Source organism: Aythya ferina, assembly GCF_964211825.1.
Source record: "Aythya ferina genome assembly, chromosome: 8".
In the NCBI taxonomy this organism is placed as follows: domain Eukaryota; kingdom Metazoa; phylum Chordata; class Aves; order Anseriformes; family Anatidae; genus Aythya; species Aythya ferina.
Window position 1 is genome coordinate 28,321,576 of NC_140304.1, and position 16,133 is coordinate 28,337,708.

The 16,133-nt window shown below is 53.5% G+C and overlaps 1 protein-coding gene across 9 annotated transcripts in view; it reads right to left on the reverse strand.

The window, feature by feature from the left end:
• Window positions 1-2,593: 2,593 nt before the first annotated feature.
• Window positions 2,594-16,133, reverse strand: part of SSBP3 (single stranded DNA binding protein 3) — a 46,016-nt gene continuing 32,476 nt past the window's right edge. For 2 of the 9 annotated variants that reach the window (XM_084528478.1, XM_084528475.1), the window contains 13 exons: window positions 12,045-12,125; window positions 11,278-11,337; window positions 9,939-10,005; window positions 9,755-9,831; window positions 6,222-6,310; window positions 6,034-6,082; window positions 5,791-5,826; window positions 5,480-5,534; window positions 4,796-4,866; window positions 4,228-4,306; window positions 4,056-4,084; window positions 3,802-3,903; window positions 2,594-3,067 (listed from right to left, as the gene is read on the reverse strand). In XM_084528478.1, coding sequence (XP_084384604.1) covers window positions 3,038-3,067; window positions 3,802-3,903; window positions 4,056-4,084; window positions 4,228-4,306; window positions 4,796-4,866; window positions 5,480-5,534; window positions 5,791-5,826; window positions 6,034-6,082; window positions 6,222-6,310; window positions 9,755-9,831; window positions 9,939-10,005; window positions 11,278-11,337; window positions 12,045-12,125 — 825 coding nt within the window. In that variant the 3' untranslated portion in view covers window positions 2,594-3,037. The remainder of the gene's footprint in view (window positions 3,068-3,801; window positions 3,904-4,055; window positions 4,085-4,227; window positions 4,307-4,795; window positions 4,867-5,479; window positions 5,535-5,790; window positions 5,827-6,033; window positions 6,083-6,221; window positions 6,311-9,754; window positions 9,832-9,938; window positions 10,006-11,277; window positions 11,338-12,044; window positions 12,126-16,133) is intronic. The other 7 variants (XM_084528480.1, XM_084528477.1, XM_084528481.1 and 4 more) reach the window with 5 other exon arrangements.

The following is a 16,133-nucleotide window of genomic DNA, read 5'->3' on the forward strand; positions in this document are numbered from 1 at the left end:
GGAGCAGAGCGTGCGGGGAGGGGGCGGCTCGCGCCTGCTGGGGGGACCCGGAGGTGCCCGGAGGGGCACAGGGATGTGCACAACCACACGGCCGTTCCCCACCACAGCCCCCGGTAGCCATGTTTGTGGCCTGTGCCACCTCCGTGAGTGCTTTTGGACACGCTGATGGAGCCAGCCAAGGGATAAAGTGGTGACAGCACCGGTGGCCGAGCGGCTGATGGCACAGCCCTCCTGCTAACGCCTGCTGTGACACTGCCCAGGCTGTCCCCAGGGACCCTTTTCGGGCTGCTCCCACTCGCCCAGCTCTTGTGCCAGCAGTCCAACAGGTATCCAGCACGCAGAGCAAGTATTTTGTGGGCTGAATCCCTCGTGCCGTGCGAGGCGAGCATTTCTGCCCCACCACCTTCCCCTGGCTCTCGCCTGGTACAAACCCAGGCTCACCTGGACCCGACCTGCAGCCCTGCTTGCTCACAGCCTCCTCCTGCTTTTAATTTAGTGAAAACCGAGGTGGGAGGCAATTATCCCTCAGCTCGGGCTCAGGAGGCCTGTCAAGGAGGGTACGTGGCGAGTTCTCCGTGTGGTGTTTACCAAAATGAGCCTGAAACCCGGCAGGAGGGGCCCTGCCGCTGGCACCACGGTCCCCGGTGACAGTCCCCGGTCCCTGCGTGCACCAGCCCTAAACACCCACGGGGCCACGTTGCCAAACTTTGCTTCCTCCAAGAGGGACAGGAACGCACGGCCCCAGCCCTGACACCTCCAGGTATGAACCCGACACGGGCGGCTGAGCTTCTCCGGGCTGTCTCCAGTCTAAATCCAGGGGCTGTGCTGCCAGCGCAGCACCTACACAGCACGATCCTGCCCCAAAATCTCACCCTGGATCGCCCCCACCCCAAAACGTGCCCCCAGCACCCCGCTGGGCTCCGAGCCTCGCGCGGCGCCTGCTCCTCGAGGAGCCGCCAGCACCAGGAACAAACTGCAGCGCACCGGGGTCAAATGTTTATGTCGATATTTATTACAGCATGGGGGGGGGAAGGGGGAGAACCGTTTCATTCAAAAAAAAAAACCAAAAAAAAAAACCATCCCATACCAATGAAGACAATAATTTAGCTATTCATTTTAAAATACATTAAAACCGGTCCTTTCATTTCCTCGCGTCAGAACAAAAAAAAAAAAAAAAGGAAAAACAAAACAAAACAAAACCTGAACAAGATGGAAAGTGTAAAAAGAAAAAAAATTGACCCCTTCTGGAGCCCACGGGCGCATTTTGCGATGCAACAAATCTTCATTCGGTCATTTCTTAGCATTACTTTTAAAATATTAACCTGACTGTAACTATGAGACTGACACCCTCAGCCCCCCCCCGTCCCACCCGCCCTCCCTACCCAGCGACTTTCTACAGGTAAAGCACAATTAAAATGCCTAGGAAAAAGAAGGCAAACATTTAAAAAAATTCGTATTACACACTAAAAAAAGTTTTGTCATCTCATGTCTTGCAGTCAGAATAATAAAAACAAGCCAAATGTTCCCAAAAACATTTCAATGAAGGGGTGCGGAAAAAAGACATCCCTTTAATAAAACATTATCAACAAATATCGTACACAAACTACAATGTATAATAATTACTTTTTTTTTTTTTTCTTTTTTTTTTTTTCCCCTCTCGGTATTTCAGAACCAGACTACAAGGTAAGAAAAAACACTGAAACAAGATACAATGCTTTCAATAATCCGCACAAGGGTCAATCCAGGGAGATAATATTTTACATAATATGATATACATGGAGCAGAAATGGAGCTTGAGAAAAAACAAAGAGCAACTACAGGGGTAGTGTAATGTACAGAGAGCCCAGACCTCCGCCAGCCTCCCTCCACACGGCTCGGCAGCCGCCTCCCCCGGAGCAGGGAGGGCTTTTCTGAGCTTCCCGTTAAGTTTTTTTTTTTTATTTTCTTATGACAGAGCGAGCCTACAGAATAGCAAGGATACATTTTTTTTTTCTTTTTTTTTTTAACAACAATAATTCCTTAAAAAATATCTCCATCCAGTTCCAAATCATAAGAGAAGTGAAACCCTGACAAAAGCACGTCTTCAAGAGGAAAGAAACCAAAACGGAACAAAAAGACGAAAGCAAACAAAGCCCCCAAAAGAACCAAAGTTAGCTGGAGATCACAGTTTCAAAGTCCCAGGTCAGATTAACCCTTTCTTTCTCCTTTCTTTCGGTGGATTCAAAAAAAAAAAAAAAAAAAAAGTCAAATTTGATTTTGCAGTGAACCAGCTCAAGGACTCTCGGGAAGGGAGGGGCAGAGATTTCTTCTTGTACTCTGAGAGGGGGGGAAAGACTAACACAGTGCATGCCACAGTCACAGAGAGTAAGATCACAATTAATTCGAGGATGTGATCCTGTAAGGGGTCACCTGCATTAACAAGTTTATAATGAGGTGGTGGAGTCTCTTCCACAAGCAGATCTTGTTACTGGAGGAGGAAGCGTTGTGATGCAAACGAACAACCAAAAAAAAAAAAAAAACAACCAAAAACCAAAAAATAAAAAAAGGAAAAAACCAAAATCCAAAAAAAACAGGCCTTCTGAACGAAAACCACCATTGTAAACTGTCCAGTTTATTTAAAAAATGACTACAACAGAGACAACATGAGATTTCATATCTAGACTAGCTTCCTGGTGTCGCACGGCACAAACATACAACAGGGTTCTGTTTCTGTCTTTATTTAAAAGAACAAAGCAAAGAGATCGGAGTTGGGTGCTAGAGGCTTCCATTTGTTTCCAAAAAGAAGTGTCATGTACATATATAAACCCTTCTGCACAAAGAAGGATCTTGTCATGTCTTGAAATATTTTAAGTTTTGTCCTTCATGTTTTATGGAATAAAAAGTTCAGCCTTTTTATTGCATGAAACTAAACCTGGGGTTCTGGCCCCCGCCACGCGTCTCCCTGCCAATACACCTAGCTTCTTCTTGCATAATTCTTTGAGATCCTCCGAACGGCAGCTGACTCTCTTTATCCTGGAGAGGAGGAGGGGGAGGGAAATCACACACTCATCGTCATGCTGGGGGAATACTGCAAGAGAGACAAAGCCAGGGTGAGACGCCAGGCGGGCCGGACCCGAGCACCGCGCTGCTCCGGCTGGGGACGGGGACGCGGCAGCAGGACTCGGGCTTGTGAGCACCACAAAGCCAGGTAATTGGAGCTAATAAATCACACGGAGAGTGTGCTCGAGACTCTCATTTTTCAGGACGTAATGTGCTCTGTAACTTGCCTTTCCAGGGAGAAAATAACCAAAGCAGTATGGCGTAAGAAGCAATTAAAAAAAATAATTAAAATGCACGCATGTACACGATGCTAATACGGTGGAAGCAGGAGAGAGGCCCGGGCACAGCGCCTGAGCCAGCGCCACGACCGGGCTGCCCGCCATGAGGTGCTCGGGGTGAGCCTGGTGCCCTCACCTGCGCTGGTAAAGAGGGAATTGGTTTGGAGGAACCCAAGCAGCTCCAGGGAGGAGGCAGGGAGCTGAGCTGCTTTTCCCAGCTGGCCTCCATCCCATGGGAGCCTCTTGGTGTCCTCCTCACCTCCGTTCCCCCTGCGTCTCGCCACCCTGGGCGCACCCAAGCCTGCACCCACCCACACCCACCCAATGTCTCCCTTCCTCCCCTGCCTTTCGTCCCGGAGCAGCTTGCAAAGAGCAAAGCCTGGGTGAGAAAGGGAGAAAGGAGGAGGGAGGGATTCGGCCTCCCCGGCGCACAGCCTGCGGCCGGGCACCCAGCGGCAGTCGCGCCCATCCCCGGGGGACTCACATTGTCGTTTTGGAAGGAATGGAGAAAGTTGCCTCCCAGCTCCCCGTCGTCTCTTGGAGTGCCCGGGGGATTGCTAATGCCACTTATGTTGTTTGGAGAATTCTGCAGAAGACGAAGCGGGGAGGCGGTGAGCAGGTCCCCGCGCCCCCAGAGCACCACGGGGCAGGGACACGGCCCCACCAGCCCCGCTCCCGTCCCCACCCGAGGCCCGGTGAGAGAAGAGGGCTCACGCAGCCGCCCAGCAGCTCACTTACTTTTGGAAGTCCATCTATGTCTCCTGACCCTGTGGCGTGGGGACAAAAGGAGAAAAGCCTTGTTGAAGGTGCACCCGCAGCCCTGGCTCCCTCCTGCCCCGCTCCTCCCTTCCACTTTTCCCCTGGGGTCTGGAAGCTGTGGGGGCTCGCGGGGCGCGGAGGCGGCGCTCACCTAAGGATCCGTTCATGTGATGGGGCTCCATGCCGCCCATGCCGCCCATGGGGCCGTCAGAGCCGGGGCCCATCGGGAACTGCGGATGAGAAAACAACACCCACGTCAGCCCAAAAGCAACATTGGGGTGGCCACGGTGGCTCTGGGTGACCCGTCCCCGCAGCACAGTCCAATTTGGGCTTGGAGGAGGGATGTGGCCACCTCCCAGGGCTGCGGGACACCTCTCGGGGCTCGGGACCATAATATTTGGCCAAATCATGGTGTGCAAACCCAAACACCGTGCCAGCACTGAGGGCTGTCTCCAAATGCCCAAAGAACAAGGCCTGCAGTCACCCACATGCCCTAAAACCCGCAGGCTCGTGGGGTGTGCAGCTGCCACGGCCGCCCTCGCGGTAAGCACAAAAACCGAACAAAGTCGCCAAAGAGTTAATCGCTTTTTGATGGTTTGTTTTATTTCTGTTTTGTAACAAATGGCTGAAATCAATTAAACTGCTTTGCTCTCAACTGATGAAGTTAATTATGATTTGTTATGGTATCTGATATGTAAATTATTAGAAAGCAGACTTACATTCGATCGGCTGCCTGCGGGCGGTACTGGATTAATCATTGTGTAGATGTTGTCACTTGAATTTGTTGAATCTGTGGAACAGTGAAGCCCAGTAAGTCGGGTGATTAATTCATTTCTTAATTAAAACAAACTCATGCCACTTGAACTCATTCTTTTGTATTTTATCACCTAAAATTCCCTCTAAGTACCACCATTTTCTGGCTAATTTGTATTTAATGAAGATCCACAAAGTTTTTAATCACGGAAATTCAACTGTGAAAAATAATTCAACTTCTAACCGGGAACCGTGGGGCTGGCTTGTCAGGGGGTGCGCGGGGCAGAAATTCGTGGCCGTGTGTCGCTCCACACCCCGAAACCTCCCCGAGCCCCAGTCCCACTGAACCTGTGTAAGCAGAGAGGAATATCCCGAAATATCGGGCGGGTGGGGTGGGAGGGAGCCTGGTGGCAGCGAGGTGCCCCGGCTGCGAGGGGACAGGGCACAGCGGGGCAGGGAAGCGCCGGGGGTGTTTTGTTAGGACCCAGCCTGAAATGTAGGTCAGGGCTTCTCATCAAAATGCAGAAGGAGAAGGAGCAGCCGCAGCCTGCGCCGCAGCTCCTCCCCTGCAGCTGTGGCACCGAGCCCCCCCCCAAAAACCCGGCCGGGGGAGGCAGGGCTGGCTTTGGGGATGGGGTTTGGGCTCCTACCTGCGGGGCTGGGCATGATGGGTGTCCCCGGAGGACCGCCGCCGCCGGGAGGACCCTGAGGAGAGATGGAGCTGGGGTGAGCTGTGCCGGCACCGCTCCGCAGCCCTGTCCCACCCGCGCCCCCGACACGGCACCCCCAGAGCTGAGCACGGCTCTGAAGCCTTCTGGTTTCCCCCCAGCACCAACAACGGGGGGATCTGAGCAAGCAGAGGGAATATCCCCCGCTGCCCCCTGCTTCCTAAAGCCCTCCCGGCCCCAAATCCGCCCGCTGCCCCACGTGCACCACCTCCACCCAGCGGCGGCGGACTCACCACGTATGTACCAGGCGATGAAGAAGAGTATGGGATCTACACGGAGAGAAGAGCGGGGTTTAGGCACCGGGAAACCAGCCGTGGAGCAACACAGCTGCAGGCTCCGGGACACCCGAGCCCCGCCAGGGCCAGGAGGAGGCTCCTCCAAGCACCCAGCGAGCCCTAGGCTGGACGCCCCGTTTTTTTGGGGCGCTTCCCGAGCAGCCCCGCTGTTGTTTAGGTAGGAGGACGGGGCATACTCACTGAGTTAGCACTGCTGGGGTTGGGCCATGGTCTGCCAGCTCCCGGCCCCCTGCAGACAAAAGGAAACAGAAAAAAACAAAAGTTCTGCTTTCATCCATCGCCCTGCGTGCCACGGGGGGGGGCCGGGTAGAGCCCCGGGTACCAAAAGGGCACGGCCACGTGTGCCCAGCGTGGGGCCGGGGGCTTACATGTTAATTCCGGGCATGCCAGGGCCTAACGAGTTGGGCGGAGGTCTCATGCCGCTGCCATAGTTCTGCAACGATAACCAAGGATCAGTCTACCATAACGAGAAGGGAAAGCGGAGAGGAAAAGAGAAGGGAAAGAAAAAAAAAAAAAGAAGACACAAACAAACAACAGAACGAGAGGGTTAGTTCGCGGAAACGAGCACCGAGGAAAATTACGGGCTGAGAAATGTGGACGCAGGGGCGACTAGCCAAAACGTGAAAATAAAAGAAATTTAAAAATAAACCCGAAGCGAGGCAAGGCTCCTCTGCTCCCAGGCAGTGCACGCAGCAGGGTTTGTTTTCCCCCGGCTGCACGGCTCTGCTGAAACCCCCCGCAGCCAGTCTGCAGCCACGGGGAGCCCCCCGAGCCCCCAGCCCCTCGGGGCTCCCCTCCCGGCTTATCTCTCGCCCCGCTCGGCCTCCAGCGGGGCCGGGGAGCCTCAGATCAGCGCCCTTAATCTGGTAAGCACAGATCCAGCACAAAGCCCAGCCCAAGGCACTGGAGGAACAGGAATCCCCCAATGCCGCGCTCCATTTGGTTCGCGCTCTGCTCCCTGCCCTCTGGGCGCCGCGCTGCTGCCTGATTTAGGTCGTGGTGCTGCTGCTGGGAGAGCTGCGCCGCCGCCTTCCCCCACTAAGCAAGCCTGTTCCCAAACGTAGTTTTTCATTTTCTGTAACTCTTTTTTTTTTTTTTTTTAAAGCAGGATCAGCCTGGACACGGGCTGGGGAGAAAAGCTGAGTGCTGCAGTCCCCGTGCCCTGCAGCGCCGGGAGGCTGCAGGAGGAGGAGGAGGAGGAGGAGGAAGATGAGGAAGGTGTCGGGGTGGGAAGAAGCTGCGGTGCTCGCTGGCTGCCTGGGCTGAGGTTTCCCCCAGGAGCAGGGTGCCCCCAACACCCCAAAGCTCCGCTCACATCCATCGACCTCAACGCACCTCCGTCGGGGTCAATCACCCCGCGACACATCGTTTTTGGCAGCATTTCTGCCCTTCAGAGAACAAAAACACCCAGGTAGCAGAGGGGGACTGCTGGATGCTCCTTAGTCCGCAGCCCCCCAAGCCCTCCAAGCCAAATTTCAAGCTCCTGCTTCAGCACCGTTGACTTTTCCCCGGATTTACGCGCTGCTCTGCTGCGGGCATCTACAAAGTTTGTTTTGAGGAGGCAGGCAAGGGTTTCCCCAAACAAATTACCAGCAAGGCCTTAATTGATCAAAATTCCAGCCATTTACGCTGAATAGCAGCATCAAACCCCTTGTTAAAAAAAAAAAGCTCAGCATGTTTAATTGGAGCTGAAAGGGAGGCAAACGAAGCCATCTGAAAGATGCTCAAGGAGGGTGGGGAGGGAGCGCAGCTGCGCCGAGCGACCTGGATGCCGGGCCAGCCAGAGAGCTACAAAACCTTTTAATAGAGGCTCTGGCAAATCTGATCCTGGCATCAACGAGCGGGGCCTCGCAGAGCTCAAAGTGTGGCTGTTAAAGGGGAAAAGCAGCGGAGATGGGTTGTAAGAGGCGATTCACGGATGGTTCGTAAGTTGGCAGGACCCCGGCACGGCCTGGCTGGGTGCTGGATGCGCAGTAACTTGTAGCTGAGGTTGGGGAAGGTCCCGCTGCAACACTTCACAAAAATAAAAAGGGCAAGGAGCTGCGGGCTGCTGGTTTGGGTTCAATGTTTTCCAGCAGCCCTCGCACGAGCGCGCCGTTTCGGGAAGGCAGCGCCAGATTGGGGAGGCAGGCAGCCGGCGCCGCAGTCGCGCTTCTCGGAGGGAAGGGCACGCTTCTAAAAAGCTCCCTGTAATGTACGTACACAGGGAGCGGCGGAGTCAAAAATAAAGCTCCGAGGATTTCACAGCTCCTCCCGGCTCCCAGCCCTGCCGCCATCCCACGCAGCGCTCAGCCGCGGCTTCCAAGCTTCGCAGCAAGCTCTGCGAGTGGGAAGCCAGCAGCCTCCCGGCCGCACGCTGCCAGCGCCTGCAGCTCTCCCGGCACGCTCCCCTTGGCGCCGGCCGCGCTACCAAATGCCATTTTTTTGTGTGTTTTTTTTTTTTTTTTCTTTTTGCCATCTTCCACACAGGGAGCGTTGCGAGGGAGCGGCAGGTCCCGCATGGCTGGCACCGCGGTGCTGTCAGGGCACGGGTTTGTCCGGGAGGTGATGTGTGAGGGGTTTTATCGCTGTCCTAGGCTGGGTGGACGTGAAGCTGGGCTCTCCTCCCTTCCCAGGCTTGTGTTAGGGAACCACACGACTCTCTTTACGACTCTCTTTACGCTACGCTCGCTTTCTCTCAACAGTCTCGAGGGGAAAAACAAAACAAAACCCGAGCACACGCGCCCGTCTCCTGACAGACTCTGATCCTCGCGCTAAAAACTCGACGTAGGCGACAATGCAGAGAGGATAAACCTACAACCGAAATGTGGTAATCTGTTTTTGAAGGCTCTCCGAAGGAACAAACAGAAGTGAGTCAACAGAGCAGCATGCAAATCCACTTCGGAAAATGAATCAACAGAAAGGCAGAATATATTAACCCAGATCTGCTTAATTTGAGAGTTCGCTCCTCCTTGGGCTGGTTCTCCCCACCCTGCCTCCCCTTCCTCGAGCAGCTGAGCAGGATTTGGGATTATTGCAGTGTAAGAGGAAACTCTGATTTTGTCTGAGCAGCTCTTTGAGCCGGGGCTGGGTGCAGTGAGAGCGCAGGGAGCTGTAAGATTTGTGGAATCCACAGAAAACCACCCGGGTAGCTACCACCAGTGCAGGCACCCTGACCCCCACGGCACACGAGTGTTAGAGTTTGAGTGAGCTTAAGTGCCTGGGACAGGAGCAGAGCTTCTGAAACATCTCTGGAAAGGCCAGAAGGTGACCCAACTTCTCTGAAGTGCAGGGAAAGAGAAGAGGCACTGCTGGGGTGCGAGTGCCAAGGGGCTGCCCAAGTCGCAGGTGAAATCTGCCCCCCTTAACCCACCTTTCCTCCTAGGCTGAGGAGTTCCTCTGCACCAACCTCTCCCCCCTTTTGCCCCTCCAAAAAAAACTTCTGAATAAGAAATGACTGGAAAAGAGGAGAGCTCAAGCAGTCTGCAGATCAGGGCAGGAGGAGGAGAAGCCAGCAAAGGGAAGGGCTATTTCCTTGCTGAAGGTACCTTTCCATTTGTGTTTATTTATTTATTTTTAATGTAAGCATCCTTCCCCTTTCCTGCTGTTAGGGTCAGAACTATTTCCCAGGCACGCTGCATAATGCACTCAGAGGCTGCTGGGGCTCGGTGCTAAGTGGCATCCCCTTCGGCTGAAGGGCAAGAGGGGGGCTGCAATCCCCTTAATGAGGACGTGCAGCCCTGAAGACCTCGCTAACGTTAAAAGGAGGGATTTCCAGCTGCAGGACTAATGTAAAATGCATTAACACTAATGGGGGGATGGAAGGGGGAAATCTCCCAGCCCTCCCAGCCCCCGGGGGCCGTGGAGATGGTGGTTGGTGTTGGCAGAGCTGCGCGAGGCTCTTTGGTGCTGCCGAGGTTACCTGCGGACCGGGACCCATGGGGCCCATCCCTCGCGGAGGATTCATCCTTTGCATGGGGCCGCCCATGTTCGGGTGCCCTGCGGGAGGAAAGAAAACACGTTAGGGGGGAGAAGGGCGACTCCGGGCCCCGAATGAACAGGTAACAAAACGGGGGAGACGCTCAAATCCCCCTCTGAGGGTTTACCTTGCTGTCGCGTGGGATCCATCGAATTGGGCAGCAACGGCTGTGTACCAGGAACGGCCCCCGGAGGCTGGGAAAACAAGGTGGGGACGGATGAAACAACAAATAAACTGCGAAAACACTGCCCAGGCAGAGATTTGGGTCAAGGTTCTCCAGTTCCCGAGGCCACAGGGGGTTATTTGGGGCCCATCACCCCTCCCGTCCCAAAGAGCCGCAACCCGCTGCATCCCCCCAGCTCCTGGCACCGCTCCCGGTTCCCTTTGCAAACACCTCCTAAAAACCTGAACCAGATGCCAGAATTTCCTCCTCTCCCCCCTGCCTGCCCGCAGCCCCCTCTGTGATTTAGGAGGGGGCTGTGCAGGGCAGGGGCTGGCACCACGGCCAAATCCCACCAGGAGCAGGGATGGATTTGCCAGCGATGTGCCAACGCCACATCTGCAAGAGGGTGACGGTTCAGGTTTGTCCCCAAACGCTCAGGGGACATCTGCTCCTGTGTTTTCGGCCCTGGCTGTCCCCCCTCCCCAAAGCCACACACTTTTTAAAGTCCAAAGGCTGCCTTCCACGTGCTGCTCCGAGCAGATAAAGGGGAGAAAGATAACCCAGGGCTGTTGCAGTGGCGGGTATTGAGATGTCTGCTCCCTGACTTTTCTGCTTTCCTCTTTATTCCCGTTTATTTATTGCCCCTCTGGCTGTGACCGTAACCTCACCGAGCTCTGGCTATGCGCAAACCTGGGTTTTATATGTGGTGTTTGGGGAAAAAACGGGATCTTTGTAATTAACTTTACAGGGAAAAGCAAAGGCTGGGAGCCCTGGAGCCCCTGCACCACGCTGCTACACGAACCGTGCCCGGTCCCTGCTTGCAAGCACGCTGGATGTGTCCGTGCAGTGCGAGGTGGGATGAAGACACAACTTTAGGGAGAAGTTTGGGTAGGACCTAAGAAAACAAGCACTGGGAACAGCAGCAGCTCTGCCTCCACCAGCAGAGCTGGGGGGGCCGGGAGGCAGCGCCTGTCCCTGTCCAGGTCCGTGACTTCTCCTTGTGCCTGGGAGAAGTGTTAGCACAAAACAAGCTCCCGAGACAGTTTTTCCTAAATTACCTCTGCTACCCAAAGGATCTGCGTGTTTCCTTTAATTTCACTGTAATGCCAAGTGCCCCGTGGTTGGGTTACTGCCGCCTCGATGGGATAAGAGGATAAACCCAGCCCCAAAATCCAGGAGCGACCTGCCCCGCTTGACCCCGCAGCCGAGGCGGTGAGCCCGGCAGCAGGATTATCTCCACGGCTTCGATTTGCTGGGATGGCAGGGAAAATCCAGCCGGGGAGCGGGGTCGGGAGCACAGTACCTGGTTTCCCATCCTGATGGGGGGCCGGGGACCTCCTGCGTAGCGCGGTGACATGAAAGGCTGCAATGACACAAAACCCAGGTCAGCGACACACCGCCGGGGGACAGCACGTGCCCCACACACGCCGGTTAGACTTCACACGCTTTATTTTTTTTTTTTATTATTATTATTATTCTGGAGAAATCCTTCTTTAAAAAAGTTGAGTTGAAAAAGGAAAAAAAAAAAAAAAAAAAGTGTTCGGAGTCCGTTTATTTAAGGTTTTCTGTCGGTTTATTGTTCGAGAGCATTTGACATACTTCGGCAATACTCTGTGAGGCTGTTATAATTAGTGCACGGGAAACCCTGAGTGTTAGATACCGTGTTTAAATACATATATAAAAATATTAAATAAAAAAAAAAAAAGGTGGGAAATAAGCACATACAGACACGCACACACACACAAAAAAAAAAAAATCCCCAATGCTACTCATCGAAAAAAAGAAGACTTAAGCTACTGTTTTACAACTGCTGCTACCAACAGAAGCTTAAAATCCCACATCCAGCTACATTTCTCAGGCTACCTGGGGAAGGCAAAACAATCTGATACCCACGAGTGACTTCTCAGTCCACTGTCACCTGCACACCCAGCAAAAACAATCAGAAACTGGGAGGAAAGCAACATCCCACGGCGGAGCTGGGGGCAGCGGGTGCCCGCTCCCAGCGCCCTTGCAGAGCAAAATGGAGAGCGCGTCCCGATTCACAGCCCTACCCATCGCTAGTGTCGTTACCTGACTGTGGGGTCCCATCATGCTGTTAGGGTTGTGGGGTGGAGGCTGTGCGTGTGGCGAGGGCTGTGAACCAGGCGGTCCCTGTGAGGTCAGACAGTAGAAGGAGGTTATAGATTAGCACATGAAAGCGCAGAAAGAGCTAAAAAGGATTCACGGGTGGAGCTGTTTTGTCGGGAAGGCAGTTTGCCAATTTTTTTAATGTTTTTTTTTTTTTTTTCTCTCCTTTTAGTTGAGTTTCTACTCATTTGTAACTGAACAATGAATAATGATATATGCAAAAAAAAAAAATTCAGAACATCTGTCAAAGCACAGCAGCCACGTTACAGTCAACGGTCCAGTAGTTCAACCAGGTCTGCAATGATAAACACACAGGGAAACACTTCGCAAGGGCGTGCAACGAGCAAGAAAAATACGCAGGAGAGGGTCAGAGAGGCTGGGGGGAAATCCAAAAACAAAAACCAAAACCAAAAAAACACCCCCAAACCAAAAAGAAAAAAACAGTTTCTCCTCTCTCCTCCCACATCCTGACAGCTGGAAGCACCTCCCAGGGTTTGCCACCCGAGGGTCCGCGGCGTGCTGGAGGGCCCTTTACGTTCCCCTTTGCGGATGCACCATCCCTCCTCGAGGTGGGTTGCCTAATGGTGCAAGGAAAATGTCTTTCGGGTAAAACGCTACTAAGGCCGTCTAGGGGAAAAAAAGGAAAGATTAGTTGGTGTAGGTTTCGAGCACTGCAATGCAGCAGTTGCTGACATTTTGGGGTTGAACGCCCACTTTTTTTTTTTTTTTTTTTTTTAATTTCTCTTGAAAGCACAAAATGAAAAGTTTGCTCGGAGGAACTGCGAGCTCGGTGCGAGGACATACCAGTGCATGTTAACGTAAGGAAAAAAATAATTAAAAAAAAAAGTATTTTTGAGTCAAAGAACGTGTAATTGGTACAGAAAGCAAATAAGCTCGGTAAGTACGTTATGCGAAGCGACTACACACTCCAGGAAAGGCGCAGGAGCAGATGTTCTCTACCTGCCTCGTTACTAATTTCAACAAGTGTTCGCCTTCTAGCTGCTGCCAGCAATGGCATGGTTTGTTACCATGAGCAATTTTCTTAATTAACAGACATTAATTAGCCATTTAGCAATTTTGCAAGCATTTGTTTAGCAGCTTTCCTAAACATGAATACCACTGTGATAATGGTACTGATTAGAGGGTCCCCTAATTAACAGTACAGGGAAGGAAAATTGAAATCACATAAATTAAAAAGGGAGGGGAAGTTAATGAAGGCAGGACATATTTGCACCTGCAAATCTTTTGTACCGCGGAAACTTGAGTGCAATGTAAATAAAGTAAGAGGGTTGTATGTGTGTGTGTGTGTGTGTGTGTGTGTGTGGTGGGTTTTTCTTTTTTTTTTTTTGCAAACTGTGAACGCGGGGAGATGGAGCCAAACAGACTCCAACCAGCCACCCGGCTCTGGCGGCCGTGGAAATGGAGCCGTGCTGCTCACAAGACTTTCTCTGCCGCTTGCTTTCCCTGCTCCCAGCCCCGGTATTTGGAGCTGGAGAGGGTCCGATGTTGTTGGGGCTGCTGTGAGGCGATGTCGGGGCTGCTGTGAGGCGTTACACCCAGGGCACCATCCTGCCCCGTGCATGGGGCCTGTGCCCTGAGGCAGGAGGCCCGCGGCCATTTTAGGCCTACCAGGCTGGGCCTGGGGCTGCCCTGCTTTCAGAAATTTAGGGCAATTTGGAAGGAATTCCTCTGAGGCAATGAGGAGGAGGAGGTGTGCTTTCATCCTCCCAGGGGCACAGAGCAGCACACCCAAAATGCCGCCTCCTTCCTGTCGCGGGGCCGGGCCCCCTGTTCATGGCAGGGCTGCCCAGCGCCGTGTGCTCCTGGTGAGGAACGCCGAGCCTCTGGAGGCGGCCATCGGCGGTTCTCTATCGCCGAAACCATGTGCAGATGGCGTTTCGGCCGGGAACGCCTGCTTGCTTTTCCTCCAGCGGGCTCCCCTCATTACAAGCAGGAGACGATCTTGACGGACCGCAGCGCTGGAGACAAATGTTTTGCAGAGACGACATGTGGGCTCCAACCAACGGGACGACTCTTTTTTTTTTTTTTTTTTTTGGTTAAAAATGTGTGTTTAGCAGTCATTAAGCGGCGCTGCCGCAGGAGGAGGCCGGGCCCACGCACCCTCCTCCTCCTCCACGCCTCTCCCAGGCCCCAAGGAGGAGGCCCTGGACGTGGCTCCTCACCTCCAAAAATCCCCACAACCAACCGACCACTTAAACCAGCATTAGAAGAACCCCAGCCTTCCTGTCTACCTCCTCTCTGCTTCATTTTTTTTTTTTTTGCCCTCTTTACTACAGAGGCTTTAAAAGACAAATCTGGCCGCCCGGCTGGCAGAGGTTTGCTGCCGCCGCTGCCTTGCAGCAGGAGTTTCCATGCGATCACGTTATTTCCACTCCGTCTTTCATGAGCTCAACTCCTCAAACTTCTTGTAAAATATTAAACATGGAAAATTGCACCAGCGATCGGAGTTCTGTATGTGTCAATTTATGTTCCGAGAGTAATTCACCACAAATGGATCATGTTTTACGGGCTACATACTTTCAGCTAATGGGGGAGTTTTTATATTTAAAAACATTCTCAAGTACCTCTGGGGGTGGCAGAACAATGAAGAATGGTAGAAGAAGGCAAAGCAGCAACGCAACGAGATGCCAACAGTTTAGAGGCAGCAACAGGAAGGCGTCTTGCATTTTAGCATACCTGCCTCTGCCCTACCGGTTTCACCATTAGAAACTACCAAACTAAACGAAACGGGCATTAATTAGAGAAGTGCCTGAGTTTACGGGGGAAGAAGCTGGAGCTTTGTTCTCGTGAAGGGAGAGGGAGGTGTTGTGACATGTAAACAAGCGAATCTCCCTAAGCAATAGTGCAGGGGAGATGCTCTGGGCTCCCTGTGCACGGGAGCTGCAGCCCTTGGAGGACCACGGCCACCGTGCAGTGCCCTGGGGCTCCTGCTGGCTCCTCCAGCTCCACAGGCTCCTCCGGTGCTTTCAGCCACGCCAGCCCAGCCTTCGGGGAAGGTTTCAGAGCCCTAGCGTGCACCTCCAGGAGCCTGAAGAGAAATAACCAGCTAGCCAGTGTCCTCCTGCCCTGCCAGCCCCGTAACACCTCCTCACACCGCAGCCCGAGGGTGCAGAAGGACTCAGCAGGCACCGGGTGCTGGAGGAGCTCGCCAACCCTCTGACAACGGGCCAAACCCAGGCAGCTGCGAGCTCGCAGGAGGACACAGCTCACAGCCGAATAAGTTTCCCGTTCCTGGAAGTTCTGTGCCCCACAGAGCTCTCCTCCCCGTCTTTCCTGACATCTGAATTTCAGAGCCTCTCTGAGCCTGCTGCAACACCCCCGAGCCCAGCACAAAGCCAAAACGCTCCGCTACGCCAGATGTCTTTTACTGTGCAGCAAGGCAGTGCCTGGAGCCCACCAGGACGGGGCTGGACAACACCAGGTCACCTCCAGGTTATAAAGGAGAGGGCAGCAACGCCAGGAAGGCAGGAGGTGCTGCCTGAAGACCCAATTGCACCTTCCTGTGAGCACTGAGACCGCGGCACGGCCAAGCTCGCCAGCAGCCGGGAACGGAGCCGTGGGCAGGAGATCTGCCTCGCCTGCAGCTGGGGCTCCCGAGTGCAGAGCTCTGGTTTGAAGGAATATGTTAAACACAAGCTCTTCAGGAAACAAACCCGTGTCAGCCGAAGCCAAGAACAGTCACCTCCATCTGGATGGAGCACCCGAGAGAAAGTTGACTGCAAATCCCACCATATGCTCCAGACATTCGGTACAAAAGCCTCGGGCATCCTGCTAAACTTCCAGAAAAAAAGCAAAAAAAAAACTTTCTCCGACACTTGCTTTTTCTTCCCTCCAGCCCTGCTCTCTCTCGTAAGCCATGTTCCTTCCAATCTTGCCTAGGAGAAACCTTCCCCTACAAAAGAAGCCCTGGCGGGACCAGGAAAGCCGACGGTGTGGGGTTCCTGGCTGCTTGTGGGGTTACGCAGCGCGGGCAGTGGGATGCTCAGAGACTGGTCCCATCCCGTGGGGAGC